We start from the raw sequence: 13,818 nt of genomic DNA on the forward strand, positions 1-13,818 counted from the left end.
AGTTAGAAATGCAGCATTAACACTGTCTCTTACTCCAAAACAGCATGTTATCAGTCTGGATTTAAAAAGGGGAAGAAGGGAATACATTGACTGATAAAGAATGGGCTGGAGGCTGAGAGGATCAGTAAGCATGGGGGGTTCTGCCACCCATCCATAATACTGTTAAAGCTCATATAGCTCTGGACTATACTGCCCTGGACTATACTGCCCTACAAAAAAAAAAAAAAAATATATATATATATATATATATGTCAGTACTGTGGTCTCTACATTATATTTTAGTAAAAACAATACAGTTTTTATAAATGGAGACCTCCCTATGGCACTCTGCTCTTAAATCCCTTTTGAGAAACAGGAAGAAACAGCCTGCTCGGGGTTTCTATGCAGACAATAGGATGTTCGTTGGTAATCAGTGACGCGGAGGGGTTTAATATTTTTTCCAAATGAAATATAGGAAAAGTAACATGTTAAAACAAATTCCATTATTTTTAATGCTGATCTTTTCTATAAATGATTGTTTTGCCAAAATAGGCAGGGGGAAAGAAACACTAATTTCTTTTTTTTTCATTACAAAATTATCTTTTAGGTTCCATGCTTTTACAGTTTGTTGGAAAGTTAGTCACTGTGATTTAATTGTTAGATACACTATACTCTAGAGAGAATTTGAAGCTGAATTTGAGAGCTTCTTGAAAATACAATTAGTCCTGTGTGATTTGAGTTTCTGAACAACTGTTTTTTTATACTTTCATCTTAATAATGTTCTATAATTGTTTTCTTTTTAGAGGATCACAGTGAGGTACAATAAACCTCTATCCACTTTCTGCATCAACATACATGAGTATACATACATACAGTCCCCTGCTTTTCCTTGGGTCCCTTGAAACTTTTTCATTGCCAAAAGCTATTGCCTCTTATTGATGTCACTAGGGAAGAATCGATTAGAGGCACCAGTAAGATGCTATAAAGCTGTGGGAATCGCCTGTGTATGAGTCTGCAGAATCAGGGTTTTAACCAGCACCTCCCGTTTGGCTTCTGTTAGGTACTGTAGCCCTCAGAGTAAGATGAAAACCAAATGATCACCACATTTGTAACTAAAATACTACTAGGAACACTATTCAGTCACAGTTTTTTATTTGTTTGATAGTTGTTAGTGCCCAAGTGCCTGTCCCTGAGCTATTCCCGGTCATTTAACCTAAAGTGCATTTTCCTTCAATTATTTCACCAATTGGCCACCATTGTGAAGTCCACATGAATCTAAATTTTACCTTTAAGAATTCTGACATGTGGTAGAGAGACTTATAAATGTTACTCCCTTCTCCTCATCTCAGTGACAATAGTGGGTGCGTCTACACATGCATTTGACGTGGCACCAGTTTACATGCAAATAAACTACTCATGAGTAAATGGTGTCAGGCACGCATCTACATGCATCTACACATGCAGAGAAGCAGAAGCAGATTTGCTGCCAATCTGCTCCCACTTCCCAGAGCCCTGCAATGGGCCCCTGGCACTACTGGGGGGGAGCTCCAGGCTCCAGCTGCAGTTGCCAGCATCCAGCAGGCCTCTACAAAAGCCAGCCCCACTCACTGTCGTCTGGCCAGCCACTTCTCTGGCCAGGAACAGCGTTCCCAGTTCAGGGACAGCATGTGGCAGCGCTCTCCTTGCTACCTCTGCCTCCCCATGCCATGGCTGCTCTGACTCCTGCCCCTGGCAGCAATGACCAGTGCCCTATGCTACTTCTGGCCTGCCGTACTGACCACCACCTGGCCCATGGCTGTCTGGACCCACCCGGCTCCCTCACGCACAGTGAGCACCTGGCTGCCCACCACATGCTGTCCCAGGACCACCACCACACATCTACTGTCTCTACCCATCCACCTGGCTGGATCACAGCAGGGACACCAAAGATGGGCTCCAGGATGCCACCACCAGGGCTGCCATCACCCTGCTAGGCCTCACCCTGCCACCTCTGGTTCCACTGGGCCAGCCAGGACTGGTAGCAGCATGTCGCCCAGCACACCTGGAATGATGAGCGGTGGTTAGAGGCCTTCTGCATAATCCAGGCCACCGTCTGGGACCTCCTGGAACAGCTCCGGCCCCACCTGGAGAGGCAGCACACCAGCATGCTGCCACCTCTCCCTGTAGACACCCATCTGGTCCTCGCCCTGCTCAAGCTGGCCACACCTGCCAGCCTGCAATACATCAGCCACCTGTTTGGCATGTGGAAGACCAGGGAGGCCACCGTGGGGGTGTGCAGCACCCTCCAGGACATTCTGGTGGACATCATGGTCTGTGTGCACAACCCCCTGGTGGTGGGGTCCCATGCTCTGGGATTTCCCCAGTACACTAGGGCCCTGGAAGGGACCCACATCCCCATCACCTGTCCACCCCATGGAAACTGCCTATACTACAGATGGAGGGGCTTTCACTCCATGGTGCTCCAGGCTGTTGTGGACCACCACAGGGTCTTCATGCATGTGAGTGCCAGCTGGGCGGGCAGTACTCACAACACCTGCATCTTCGGGAACTCCAATCTGCCAGCCTACTGGAGAGTGGGCACTTTGTGTCAGGTGGTGCTGGACCTGCACCTGGGTGCCATGGTGGTCCTACCCCTGCTCATCGGGGACCCCACCTACCCCCTCCTGCCCTGGATCCTGCAGCCCTACTCTGGCCACCTGGACCCCTGCTAGGCCCACTTTAACAGCTGCCTGGGCTGGACTCATACCCTGGTGGAGTGTGCCTTCAGATGCCTTAAGGGATGTTGGCACACCCTTTCTGCCCACCTCAAGTTCACCGAGGACAACCTCTCCTGGGTCATCATCACAGCCTGTGTGCTACATAACATCTTCGAGGCCCAGGGAGAGCTCTTCTATGAGGCCTTGGCAAAGGAAGCATGGCACGTGAAGAATGTCTGCCAGCAGGAGCACCACCTGAGGTGGCAGCCACGCACCCACCAGTGGAGGCCTAGGCACTGGGTGGAGGAGGTGCTGGCAAACCACCTCATCCAGCACTCCCTGCTCTAGCCCACTTATGCCACTCCCCACAGACCCTCCCACCCGCAACACCACTCACTGAAAATGTATCTCAGAAGAACAGGTTTTTATTCCCCTCACATCATCCAGAGCCCTCCTCCCTCCTCAACAAACAGACCCCTCCACCACTCACCCCACCCACCAACAATAAAACTATAAACAAGGTCCATTGTGGGCTGTCCCAGGGTAGAGGGCCATGCATGGTAGCCCTTAGGGGACAGAGGCCAGGGACGGGCGGCCAGCACCCAGGCCTCTGGGGGGCTCACCTGGGGTGACAGTAGCTGGTGCTCCCATGGGCAGCTCCCCCTCCAGCAACTGGTGTCTAGGCCCAGCAGGGCCAGCATGCAATCCCGGTCTTGATGTAGGCAGCTCCAACTCCATGCCCATGTGGAGCTGGAGCAAGCGTTGGGGCTGGGCAGTGGGGCTGGGCCCAGGCAAGGCAGCTGGGTGGCACCAGACCCAGGGTGGAGTCCAGGGCAGGGGCCCCTGGCTGCTGGAGACAGTGCAAGCCCTCCTCCCAGGTTCAGGTCAGGGCCTGCTGCTGGGTGGTGGGTGGCTGCCAGTGAGCAGGCAGGGCTAGGGTCGGGAGCCAGGCAGCAGGTAGCATGAAGGTGACCACCAGGGTCAGAATGACTGCTGGGTGTCCAGCACCCAGCAGTCATTATCCATGGCCTGCACTGCCTGGGACAGGATGGTATTCTGCTCCCACAGGGCCTCCAGCCATTCGCACTTCAGGGCCAGGAGCTGCACCTGGAACTCCTGGTTCACCCAATCCTGTACCTCCTCACTCCAGTCCCATGCATCCTTGTGAGCAATGTCCTCCACCTGCCCCCTGTTCTAGCAGGTGACATCCTCTGCTTGCCACCTGTCCTGGTGGTCCACATCCTTTGCCTGCTAGGCCCGAGCACCTGCCAGCCATTCCCCCAATGCTGTGACCACATGGTCCAGAAGGATGGTCCTGTCCAAGGTCCTCCTTTGACATAGCCGGTGCATCTGCAGGGCCCTGGCTCTGGGCGGTAGTGACCCTGAGGCTGCATCCTGGCTGCCAAGAGCAGCCTCTAGCCCGTGTGCAGCTGCAGGCCCTGTAGAACCATGAGACAAAAGTTGTTTGTGAAGGTTTGCAATGTTTCAGAGAAAAGATATTCTGTACCAGGGGCTGTGCACTGCCCAGCCTCAGATCAGGGGTTGGGCATGCACAGGTGGCCAGGGACCACGGTAAGTCAAATGGGCAGGCCTGGGCCTAGGAGGCTGCCAGCTAAGCCCCTGACCCTTGGTCACTCCCCTGGGACCAGTGGCCCACTGGGTGCTGGCCACAGGCAGTCTGCCTCCCCTACCCTGTTCCCTGCCCGGAGCCTGCCACCCTGCTGCATTTCTACCCAGCCCACAGCACCTGGGCTCAGGGGGTGTGGGGCTCCCAGATGACTGGATAAAGAGCTGCCCATGCCCCCACTCTCCCCACAGGGGTCTTCTCTAGGGAGGTGCCCCAGGGCCAGTTCCCCCCCTCCCCATGCCGCCACTGTGCCCTGAGCATGCCTATGCTGTGCATGCCCCGGGTGGTGCATAAGGAGCTGTTTGCATGAACCAGAGGGGTGCCTGACTCACTACACGCTGCTGCTGTGGATCACCATGGTACACAATGGGGGGAGGGGAGCACGGGCTGCCCTGCAACCTCTGCCACTTCCTGGAGGGCTACCTGTGGCTTTGCTATACCTCCCTGCCCCCCACAGCTGAGGAGGACATCACCATTGGGGTCAATGTATTCCTTGGTGTCTGAGAGGCCCATGATCACCTAGCTGAGGAGACATGGGCAGCCCAATGAAGTTTTGCACTGCCTCTCGCCTCCCTGCATGCTGTCGGGAAACATGGGCCAGGGAAGTGTGGGCAGGCCAGGCAGGGGCTGGGGGCAGGGACAGGGGCAGGGGCAGGGGCAGGGACAGGGACAAGGGCAGAGGCAGGGAGGGCTCTCCCCCCAGAGCGGAGCTTACCACCTGCATTTGCAGGTATAGAATCTCAGTGATTAAGCATTTTTACTGTGCGGTAAGCATGCACATGTGTTGACATGCACGCTTACTGTACAGTAAACTATGCTATTGCACAGTTAAGAATCTCATGTAGATGCATCCAGTAAGCACCTAACTGGCCTGTCCAGTCTCACCAGGATGAGAAAGGGAAGCAAGTTCAAACTCCTGTTTCATATGTATATACACACAGAACACTTGCTTTCCTGGCAGGGGGCAGATGTTTCATTTAATTAAGGTAGCAGAATTTTACGGCTGAAAATCTTAGCACAAAAAGTATTAAAGGGAGAGTTAAGTGCACTGAAGGCATTTCTGCAACAAAAAGCACAAATTTGAGTAGACAAGATGGATAAAAAGGGAAACTACAAATTTCAGCTATGGAAATAACAATAACTCAGTGAACTGAATCAGAGAGGGAGAAAGGGAGTGACTGGATAAAAATCATAAAGAGTAAAATGTATGGGGTTTATCAACCTTATATTTATTGTTGTAAAAATTAACCTTTGTAATAGTTACCATGTAATTAAACGTCTTAGCTAATTGTATTCAGTTATCACATTGCTGCCCATAATAATGTACATCCTCTCTAAGAGATTATTTTATTTTTGTATTTATTTAACTTCTCCAAGCTTTGTTACTTAAAATACATCCAAACAAGCTCAGGAAGCTGATAATAAGTAAGATCACTATCATGCACAAATGTTATCTGGAGATCATTATTTCACCATCTCATGATGACACTTGGATTATTCAATCCACATGGTAATTTTAATTTTAATATTGAACAGTGTCAGTAATGTTTTCACTTGATTCAGACTCAGGTGTGTAATCTTGCCTTCCTTCAAATTGGACCACAATTAGCAGTCAATCACCTATTGATAGAGTATTGTTTTCAAATGTCACTAATATATCATTGCATTACATGTCTCATTAATCAAGGCTGATCTCGTAAAAACCACTAATGATTCAGATGGAGATAACTGCAGACTTAGGAGAAGGAAATTGTCCTTTCAAAGTGAAGAAGAGAAAGGTAATCAACTTTATTTCTTATATTAGACAGCCCTGGAACATTATTCAGTGATATTGAAAAGTATTATTTTCATTTAGTAACACAGATGTTCCATGTTAGCCATTACTTGTAAGCTAATGAAGATTCAGTTGCTCAGGAGCAAGGATGTTGTAGGTGGTGGTTCTCAAAACAAGTACATGTAGCCACAGAATATCAGGTTCATTTTAGTACAACTCCTCACCCACCACTACAGATGCTGAGGATCATCATCAATCCTATTATCAGAGATGGTAATCTAGTTATTATTTTGTGGAAATCACCATATTTAAAGTTTGGGGAATGTGATCTACTAGATATTCAGAGCATTAATTTATCACATTCCCCAAACTTTAAATATGGTGATTTCCACAAAATAATAACTAGATTACCATCTCTGATAATAGGATTGATGATGATCCTCAGCATCTGTAGTGGTGGGTGAGGAGTTGTACTAAAATGAACCTGATATTCTGTGGCTACATGTACTTGTTTTGAGAACCACCACCTACAACATCCTTGCTCCTGAGCAACTGAATCTTCATTAGCTTACAAGTAATGGCTAACATGGAACATCTGTGTTACTAAATGAAAATAATACTTTTCAATATCACTGAATAATGTTCCAGGGCTGTCTAATATAAGAAATAAAGTTGATTACCTTTCTCTTCTTCACTTTGAAAGGACAATTTCCTTCTCCTAAGTCTGCAGTTATCTCCATCTGAATCATTAGTGGTTTTTACGAGATCAGCCTTGATTAATGAGACATGTAATGCAATGATATATTAGTGACATTTGAAAACAATACTCTATCAATAGGTGATTGACTGCTAATTGTGGTCCAATTTGAAGGAAGGCAAGATTACACACCTGAGTCTGAATCAAGTGAAAACATTACTGACACTGTTCAATATTAAAATTAAAATTACCATGTGGATTGAATAATCCAAGTGTCATCATGAGATGGTGAAATAATGATCTCCAGATAACATTTGTGCATGATAGTGATCTTACTTATTATCAGCTTCCTGAGCTTGTTTGGATGTATTTTAAGTAACAAAGCTTGGAGAAGTTAAATAAATACAAAAATAAAATAATCTCTTAGAGAGGATGTACATTATTATGGGCAGCAATGTGATAACTGAATACAATTAGCTAAGACGTTTAATTACATGGTAACTATTACAAAGGTTAATTTTTACAACAATAAATATAAGGTTGATAAACCCCATACATTTTACTCTTTATGATTTTTATCCAGTCACTCCCTTTCTCCCTCTCTGATTCAGTTCACTGAGTTATTGTTATTTCCATAGCTGAAATTTGTAGTTTCCCTTTTTATCCATCTTGTCTACTCAAATTTGTGCTTTTTGTTGCAGAAATGCCTTCAGTGCACTTAACTCTCCCTTTAATACTTTTTGTGCTAAGATTTTCAGCCGTAAAATTCTGCTACCTTAATTAAATGAAACATCTGCCCCCTGCCAGGAAAGCAAGTGTTCTAGTGACCCTGAGGCTGCATCCTGGCTGCCAAGAGCAGCCTCTAGCCCGTGTGCAGCTGCAGGCCCTGTAGAACCATGAGACAAAAGTTGTTTGTGAAGGTTTGCAATGTTTCAGAGAAAAGATATTCTGTACCAGGGGCTGTGCACTGCCCAGCCTCAGATCAGGGGTTGGGCATGCACAGGTGGCCAGGGACCACGGTAAGTCAAATGGGCAGGCCTGGGCCTAGGAGGCTGCCAGCTAAGCCCCTGACCCTTGGTCACTCCCCTGGGACCAGTGGCCCACTGGGTGCTGGCCACAGGCAGTCTGCCTCCCCTACCCCGTTCCCCGCCAGGAGCCCGGTGGGACAGGGCAGGGCCCGTCCCCTGCCAGGAGCCGGGTGGGACAGGCCAGGCTCCTGACAGCACCTGCTGCCATGGCTCCAGACCCTGCTGCCCCCACCACCCTCTTTCCTGCAAGCCAACCACCCTGCTGCATTTCTACCCAGCCCACAGCACCTGGGCTCAGGGGGTGTGGGGCTCCCAGATGACTGGATAAAGAGCTGCCCATGCCCCCACTCTCCCCACAGGGGTCTTCTCTAGGGAGGTGCCCCAGGGCCAGTTCCCACCCTCCCCATGCCGCCACTGTGCCCTGAGCATGCCTATGCTGTGCATGCCCCGGGTGGTGCATAAGGAGCTGTTTGCATGAACCAGAGGGGTGCCTGACTCACTACACGCTGCTGCTGTGGATCACCATGGTACACAATGGGGGGAGGGGAGCACGGGCTGCCCTGCAACCTCTGCCACTTCCTGGAGGGCTACCTGTGGCTTTGCTATACCTCCCTGCCCCCCACAGCTGAGGAGGACATCACCATTGGGGTCAATGTATTCCTTGGTGTCTGAGAGGCCCATGATCACCTAGCTGAGGAGACATGGGCAGCCCAATGAAGTTTTGCACTGCCTCTCGCCTCCCTGCATGCTGTCGGGAAACATGGGCCAGGGAAGTGTGGGCAGGCCAGGCAGGGGCTGGGGGCAGGGACAGGGGCAGGGGCAGGGGCAGGGACAGGGACAAGGGCAGAGGCAGGGAGGGCTCTCCCCCCAGAGCGGAGCTTACCACCTGCATTTGCAGGTATAGAATCTCAGTGATTAAGCATTTTTACTGTGCGGTAAGCATGCACATGTGTTGACATGCACGCTTACTGTACAGTAAACTATGCTATTGCACAGTTAAGAATCTCATGTAGATGCATCCAGTAAGCACCTAACTGGCCTGTCCAGTCTCACCAGGATGAGAAAGGGAAGCAAGTTCAAACTCCTGTTTCATATGTATATACACACAGAACACTTGCTTTCCTGGCAGGGGGCAGATGTTTCATTTAATTAAGGTAGCAGAATTTTACGGCTGAAAATCTTAGCACAAAAAGTATTAAAGGGAGAGTTAAGTGCACTGAAGGCATTTCTGCAACAAAAAGCACAAATTTGAGTAGACAAGATGGATAAAAAGGGAAACTACAAATTTCAGCTATGGAAATAACAATAACTCAGTGAACTGAATCAGAGAGGGAGAAAGGGAGTGACTGGATAAAAATCATAAAGAGTAAAATGTATGGGGTTTATCAACCTTATATTTATTGTTGTAAAAATTAACCTTTGTAATAGTTACCATGTAATTAAACGTCTTAGCTAATTGTATTCAGTTATCACATTGCTGCCCATAATAATGTACATCCTCTCTAAGAGATTATTTTATTTTTGTATTTATTTAACTTCTCCAAGCTTTGTTACTTAAAATACATCCAAACAAGCTCAGGAAGCTGATAATAAGTAAGATCACTATCATGCACAAATGTTATCTGGAGATCATTATTTCACCATCTCATGATGACACTTGGATTATTCAATCCACATGGTAATTTTAATTTTAATATTGAACAGTGTCAGTAATGTTTTCACTTGATTCAGACTCAGGTGTGTAATCTTGCCTTCCTTCAAATTGGACCACAATTAGCAGTCAATCACCTATTGATAGAGTATTGTTTTCAAATGTCACTAATATATCATTGCATTACATGTCTCATTAATCAAGGCTGATCTCGTAAAAACCACTAATGATTCAGATGGAGATAACTGCAGACTTAGGAGAAGGAAATTGTCCTTTCAAAGTGAAGAAGAGAAAGGTAATCAACTTTATTTCTTATATTAGACAGCCCTGGAACATTATTCAGTGATATTGAAAAGTATTATTTTCATTTAGTAACACAGATGTTCCATGTTAGCCATTACTTGTAAGCTAATGAAGATTCAGTTGCTCAGGAGCAAGGATGTTGTAGGTGGTGGTTCTCAAAACAAGTACATGTAGCCACAGAATATCAGGTTCATTTTAGTACAACTCCTCACCCACCACTACAGATGCTGAGGATCATCATCAATCCTATTATCAGAGATGGTAATCTAGTTATTATTTTGTGGAAATCACCATATTTAAAGTTTGGGGAATGTGATCTACTAGATATTCAGAGCATTAATTTTATTTTCCAATGACAAATAATATTGTGTTTGGTGCAGGGTAATAAAACCCCACTATATCTGCATTTTCTTTTTAGTGGTCAGCATATTCATTCTCCAAGAGGAATTAGTGACTCAGCTGGCAGTATACAAATGACTCTACTGGCAGATCTTTAGCTGGCATTTGCTCTTGATATAGAAGGCCATGGAGTAAACAGAGTGGAGGGCAGAATTTAGCTAAGTACTATCTTGTGTCACTCACACACAGCTCTCAGGTACCAAGGACTATAAATGCAGTGGCTTTTGCCAGGATAGCAGTAATCATCAAGAAAACAAAATTGACACTGATAAGCCTCTTTTTGCCTTATTTTGCTTTTTGCCCATTTGTGCATTTGACAGACTACTGTTTTTGCTGTATACCCACTTTTACCTTTTACAGTCCACTGTTAAAGGCCAATCGTAAATGAAGAATACCAGTAAAATTAGGACATGAAATTACTGATGGTAAATGAAGGCCACTATAAAGTTATGTAGCATGTGTAGTGGTGGAGAAAGGAAAACTCTAGTCCAGTGTACAGCTGGTTAGAATGGCATTACCATTCTGTCAGAGAGGCATCTTTAAGGCATGAAGCCAAGAGTGACAACAAATCTGTCAGGAAAATGTCCCCGTGAAATATTCAATCTGCTCTTCAACAAAGAATCTGTTGACAGAGGTGCTTTGCCTGACTAACCTTCACATTTCTTATGAGAAAACATACCCTGCCACCTAGGCAAGATTGAAGTGATCTTCCAGTCTGTGCCTGCTATAGAATTATAAATAGCCTGCTCAGGTGTTGGGCTGCTGGCACAAACTGGGTTTTTATCACTCTTGTCCACTAAATTATGGGTTGATTTGCACCAAGTCATCTTCTGATTGCTAACATTTATTTACACTGCTTTTGACGTCCATCATTTTCCTCAGTTTTGTCACTGAAAAGAAACAATATCATCTGGGAAGAACAGTCAGCTACTCCTCAATCTTGGTAACCAAGTGGGAAACGCCCTCACTTGAAAAGTGAAGAAAGGAGGAAGGATAACCAGTGAAGCTGTGTACATTTGTGCCTGCCAGCATATTTCTTCCCCAGCCTGGTCCCACATGCAATTTTTCCAGACAGCCAGAGCTCAACAGAGCTCAAATAGGGCTGGAGGCCTTCCACATTACTTTATGTGGCCTCTGCTACATCCTGCAGTGTGCTGTGAAGTACCCCTGCACCTTACTGTTTTCAAGGCTGTCACAGCTGCATGCAAATTAGGTTATTATTTAGTTACATTATAATTAATTGTTAAGCAACATTCGTGTAACACTTCAGGAGAGGCAAAGTAAAATAATCACAGTCCTAAATCCTTGCCTAATGCTGCTTATGAGCTGTTTACTATGTGGGCATTTTTTTTTCCTAATGATAATGTAGTCATAGTTTACATTTCATAAATGTGATGTCTAAAAATTGGCATGCTTCATTGTGGTTTGGATATTGTAAATTCTTAATAACTTCTGCCTTTTAAGGCATGAAGCCTTAAAGCCTTATCCTTTCTACAGTGGTTCTTGAATTTGAACCTTTGATGCCTATATATTAACAAGATTTTATAGAAGAGAATTTGTTGATGGAAACTTAGATTTCCTGCCAGAATTTTCCATTCAACTGCTGACCTATTGCACTATCTGAAATTATATTTCTTCCTTTCTCTGGCTTGACCATACAGTAGTGTGAGATTTTCTCCCTTTTGGAGTGCTAAAGATGGGGTTTTGTTTATGTCATCCTTCAGTTCATGCTAGTCTGACTTGGACTGTGTTGCCATGGTAACTCTTCTTGCAATAGGTTCATCAGGGATTTAAACAATATCCGTGTGGCTCTTTATCATTTATCTATAGTAGATACCCACTTCCTTTCCTAGAAGTGGAACAGTTAATTCAGTTGAGGTTGGTTGCAATTTGTTCTACATGCAGCCTGTGCTCTCTAGCGTAGAGTGGTGTGAAATTGTCTTGCTCAATATGAGCCATATTTCCAGAATAGCAACATGCATCTAATCTCAGCTACTGTGTAATTCTTTTTTCAAGGACCAAACCCTAGCTCCTGATCCTGAGCTATGTGGTACAAGGCTTTGTAGAGTGGCTCACCTGACTCTCTGTGGTTGCCAGGGTCAAATGAAATAATGAAGAGGCCTGTTTAGCATTACCACATGTTCCTACCTGGCAGCTTTACCCTAACCTTTGCCCAGGAAGTGGCCATGACAATTGCCCTCTATAGACCTTTGGTATTCTGGTGGGGAATCCCTGTGCATATACAGAAAGCATCTCCACCCCACAGCAATAGCAGCCGGTTCCCACAGGGGATGAGCAGTTAGCTGACAGAGATTCTCATCAAGACTGTTGGGGCCAAGGACAGATCCAGATTTTCCCAAAGTGGAAGTACCAACCCATACTGGCTGCACCACCTGCTCCAAGCCTCCTCCCATCCATCAGTGCGCAGAGACTTTTTTAAGCCCTTAAAGCAGGTGAAAAATCCTTCCTCCTTTCCCCTTCCTGCTCAGAGGCATTCCCCACTGCCCTCTTCTTCCCTCTCCCCACCACCTCCCCTGCCTGCTGCTGTTGCTTTCTCCACTGCTCAGGGGTGGGGAAGCTCCAGAGCCAGCTGGGCTAAGCAGGGGTAGCCTCAGCTGGGGAGTGGACAGTGACAACAGCGAGTAGTTCCTCCCACCCTGCACAGAGCAGGTGTAGGGCACAGAGCAGGTGTAGCGAAGATAAACCTCCTATCCATCCCTACTGCCATTGTCTCCATCCTCAGCTGAGCCCAGCTTCAACACAGCAGGCAGGAACAGCTCTGGTGCTTCCCTGTCCCATGGACAGGGGAGAAAATCAGGCAGGGGAGGGGGGAAGTGGGAAGGAGTAGGAAGGAGACAGCAGGGAGGATTTCCACATGCCTTAGGAATTTTAAAAAGTCCCTGGAGGCTCCCATAGACTAGTATAATCCAAAAGGGGGGCATAGCTGCACCACTGCACCCCCTCTGGATCTGCCCCTGGCTGGGCCTCTGCAGTGCTATTGACTGCGGGGTCCAAGGAAGGCCCTTCACCCAGGGTAGAGATTTCTCTAGAGAAACTTGTTTCAGTTCCACTCAGCTGCCCTTCAGCATTCCTGACCACCACAAGGAACGCTTTGTTCCTTCTTCCTCATTTCTCCCCCTCCCTCCCATAGGAGCCCAGTGGAAACGAAACCAAATGCACAGCCCACTTGTGAATGTCAGGAAGATTCTTTGGCTCCATTAGACCTGAACACAGAGCTGGTGCAGAGCCCTTCCCCTCTGATCATGGCCAGGCAATTTTCTGGGTCAGTAAAGCCAGAAAGAAACCCATGAAGGTGGGTGGATGCAAAAGATGCAGAAGTCAGGGCCAGAGTTTTGTCCTGGCAGAACGAGGTCATGAAGGATAACACTTTGAGGATACTTGCTGGTGAGTTTGAGTTCCTGCATCATTACTCTCTCTAGTGTCTCATTTAATTTTGTGTTAGCATTGGCTGTAATAGTTTCACCTTCTTGGGTCCATTACAGTCTCTAATTATTCTTGTGAAGAGATGTTCTTCACATTAATCTTTAATTTGTTTCATCCTCAGCTGAAGGCTATAAAGCTTGGGTTCCATACCTGGCAAATGTGATGATCCCCATGAGGCAATCAGATATGAAGGCTATCTATTCTAAACAAAGAGCTATTT

General features: G+C 46.6%; 1 protein-coding gene across 1 annotated transcript in view; it reads left to right on the top strand.

The window, feature by feature from the left end:
- The window catches only part of KCNH7 (potassium voltage-gated channel subfamily H member 7), a 390,758-nt gene that overhangs the window by 344,276 nt on the left and 32,664 nt on the right, over window positions 1–13,818 (top strand). The window contains exon 11 of the mRNA XM_025212042.1: window positions 5,990–6,080. Within this exon, the coding sequence (XP_025067827.1) occupies window positions 5,990–6,080 (91 nt within the window). The remainder of the gene's footprint in view (window positions 1–5,989; window positions 6,081–13,818) is intronic.

The sequence above is a fragment of the Alligator sinensis genome, unplaced genomic scaffold (genome assembly GCF_000455745.1).
Source record: "Alligator sinensis unplaced genomic scaffold, ASM45574v1 scaffold738_2, whole genome shotgun sequence".
In the NCBI taxonomy this organism is placed as follows: Eukaryota; Metazoa; Chordata; order Crocodylia; family Alligatoridae; genus Alligator; species Alligator sinensis.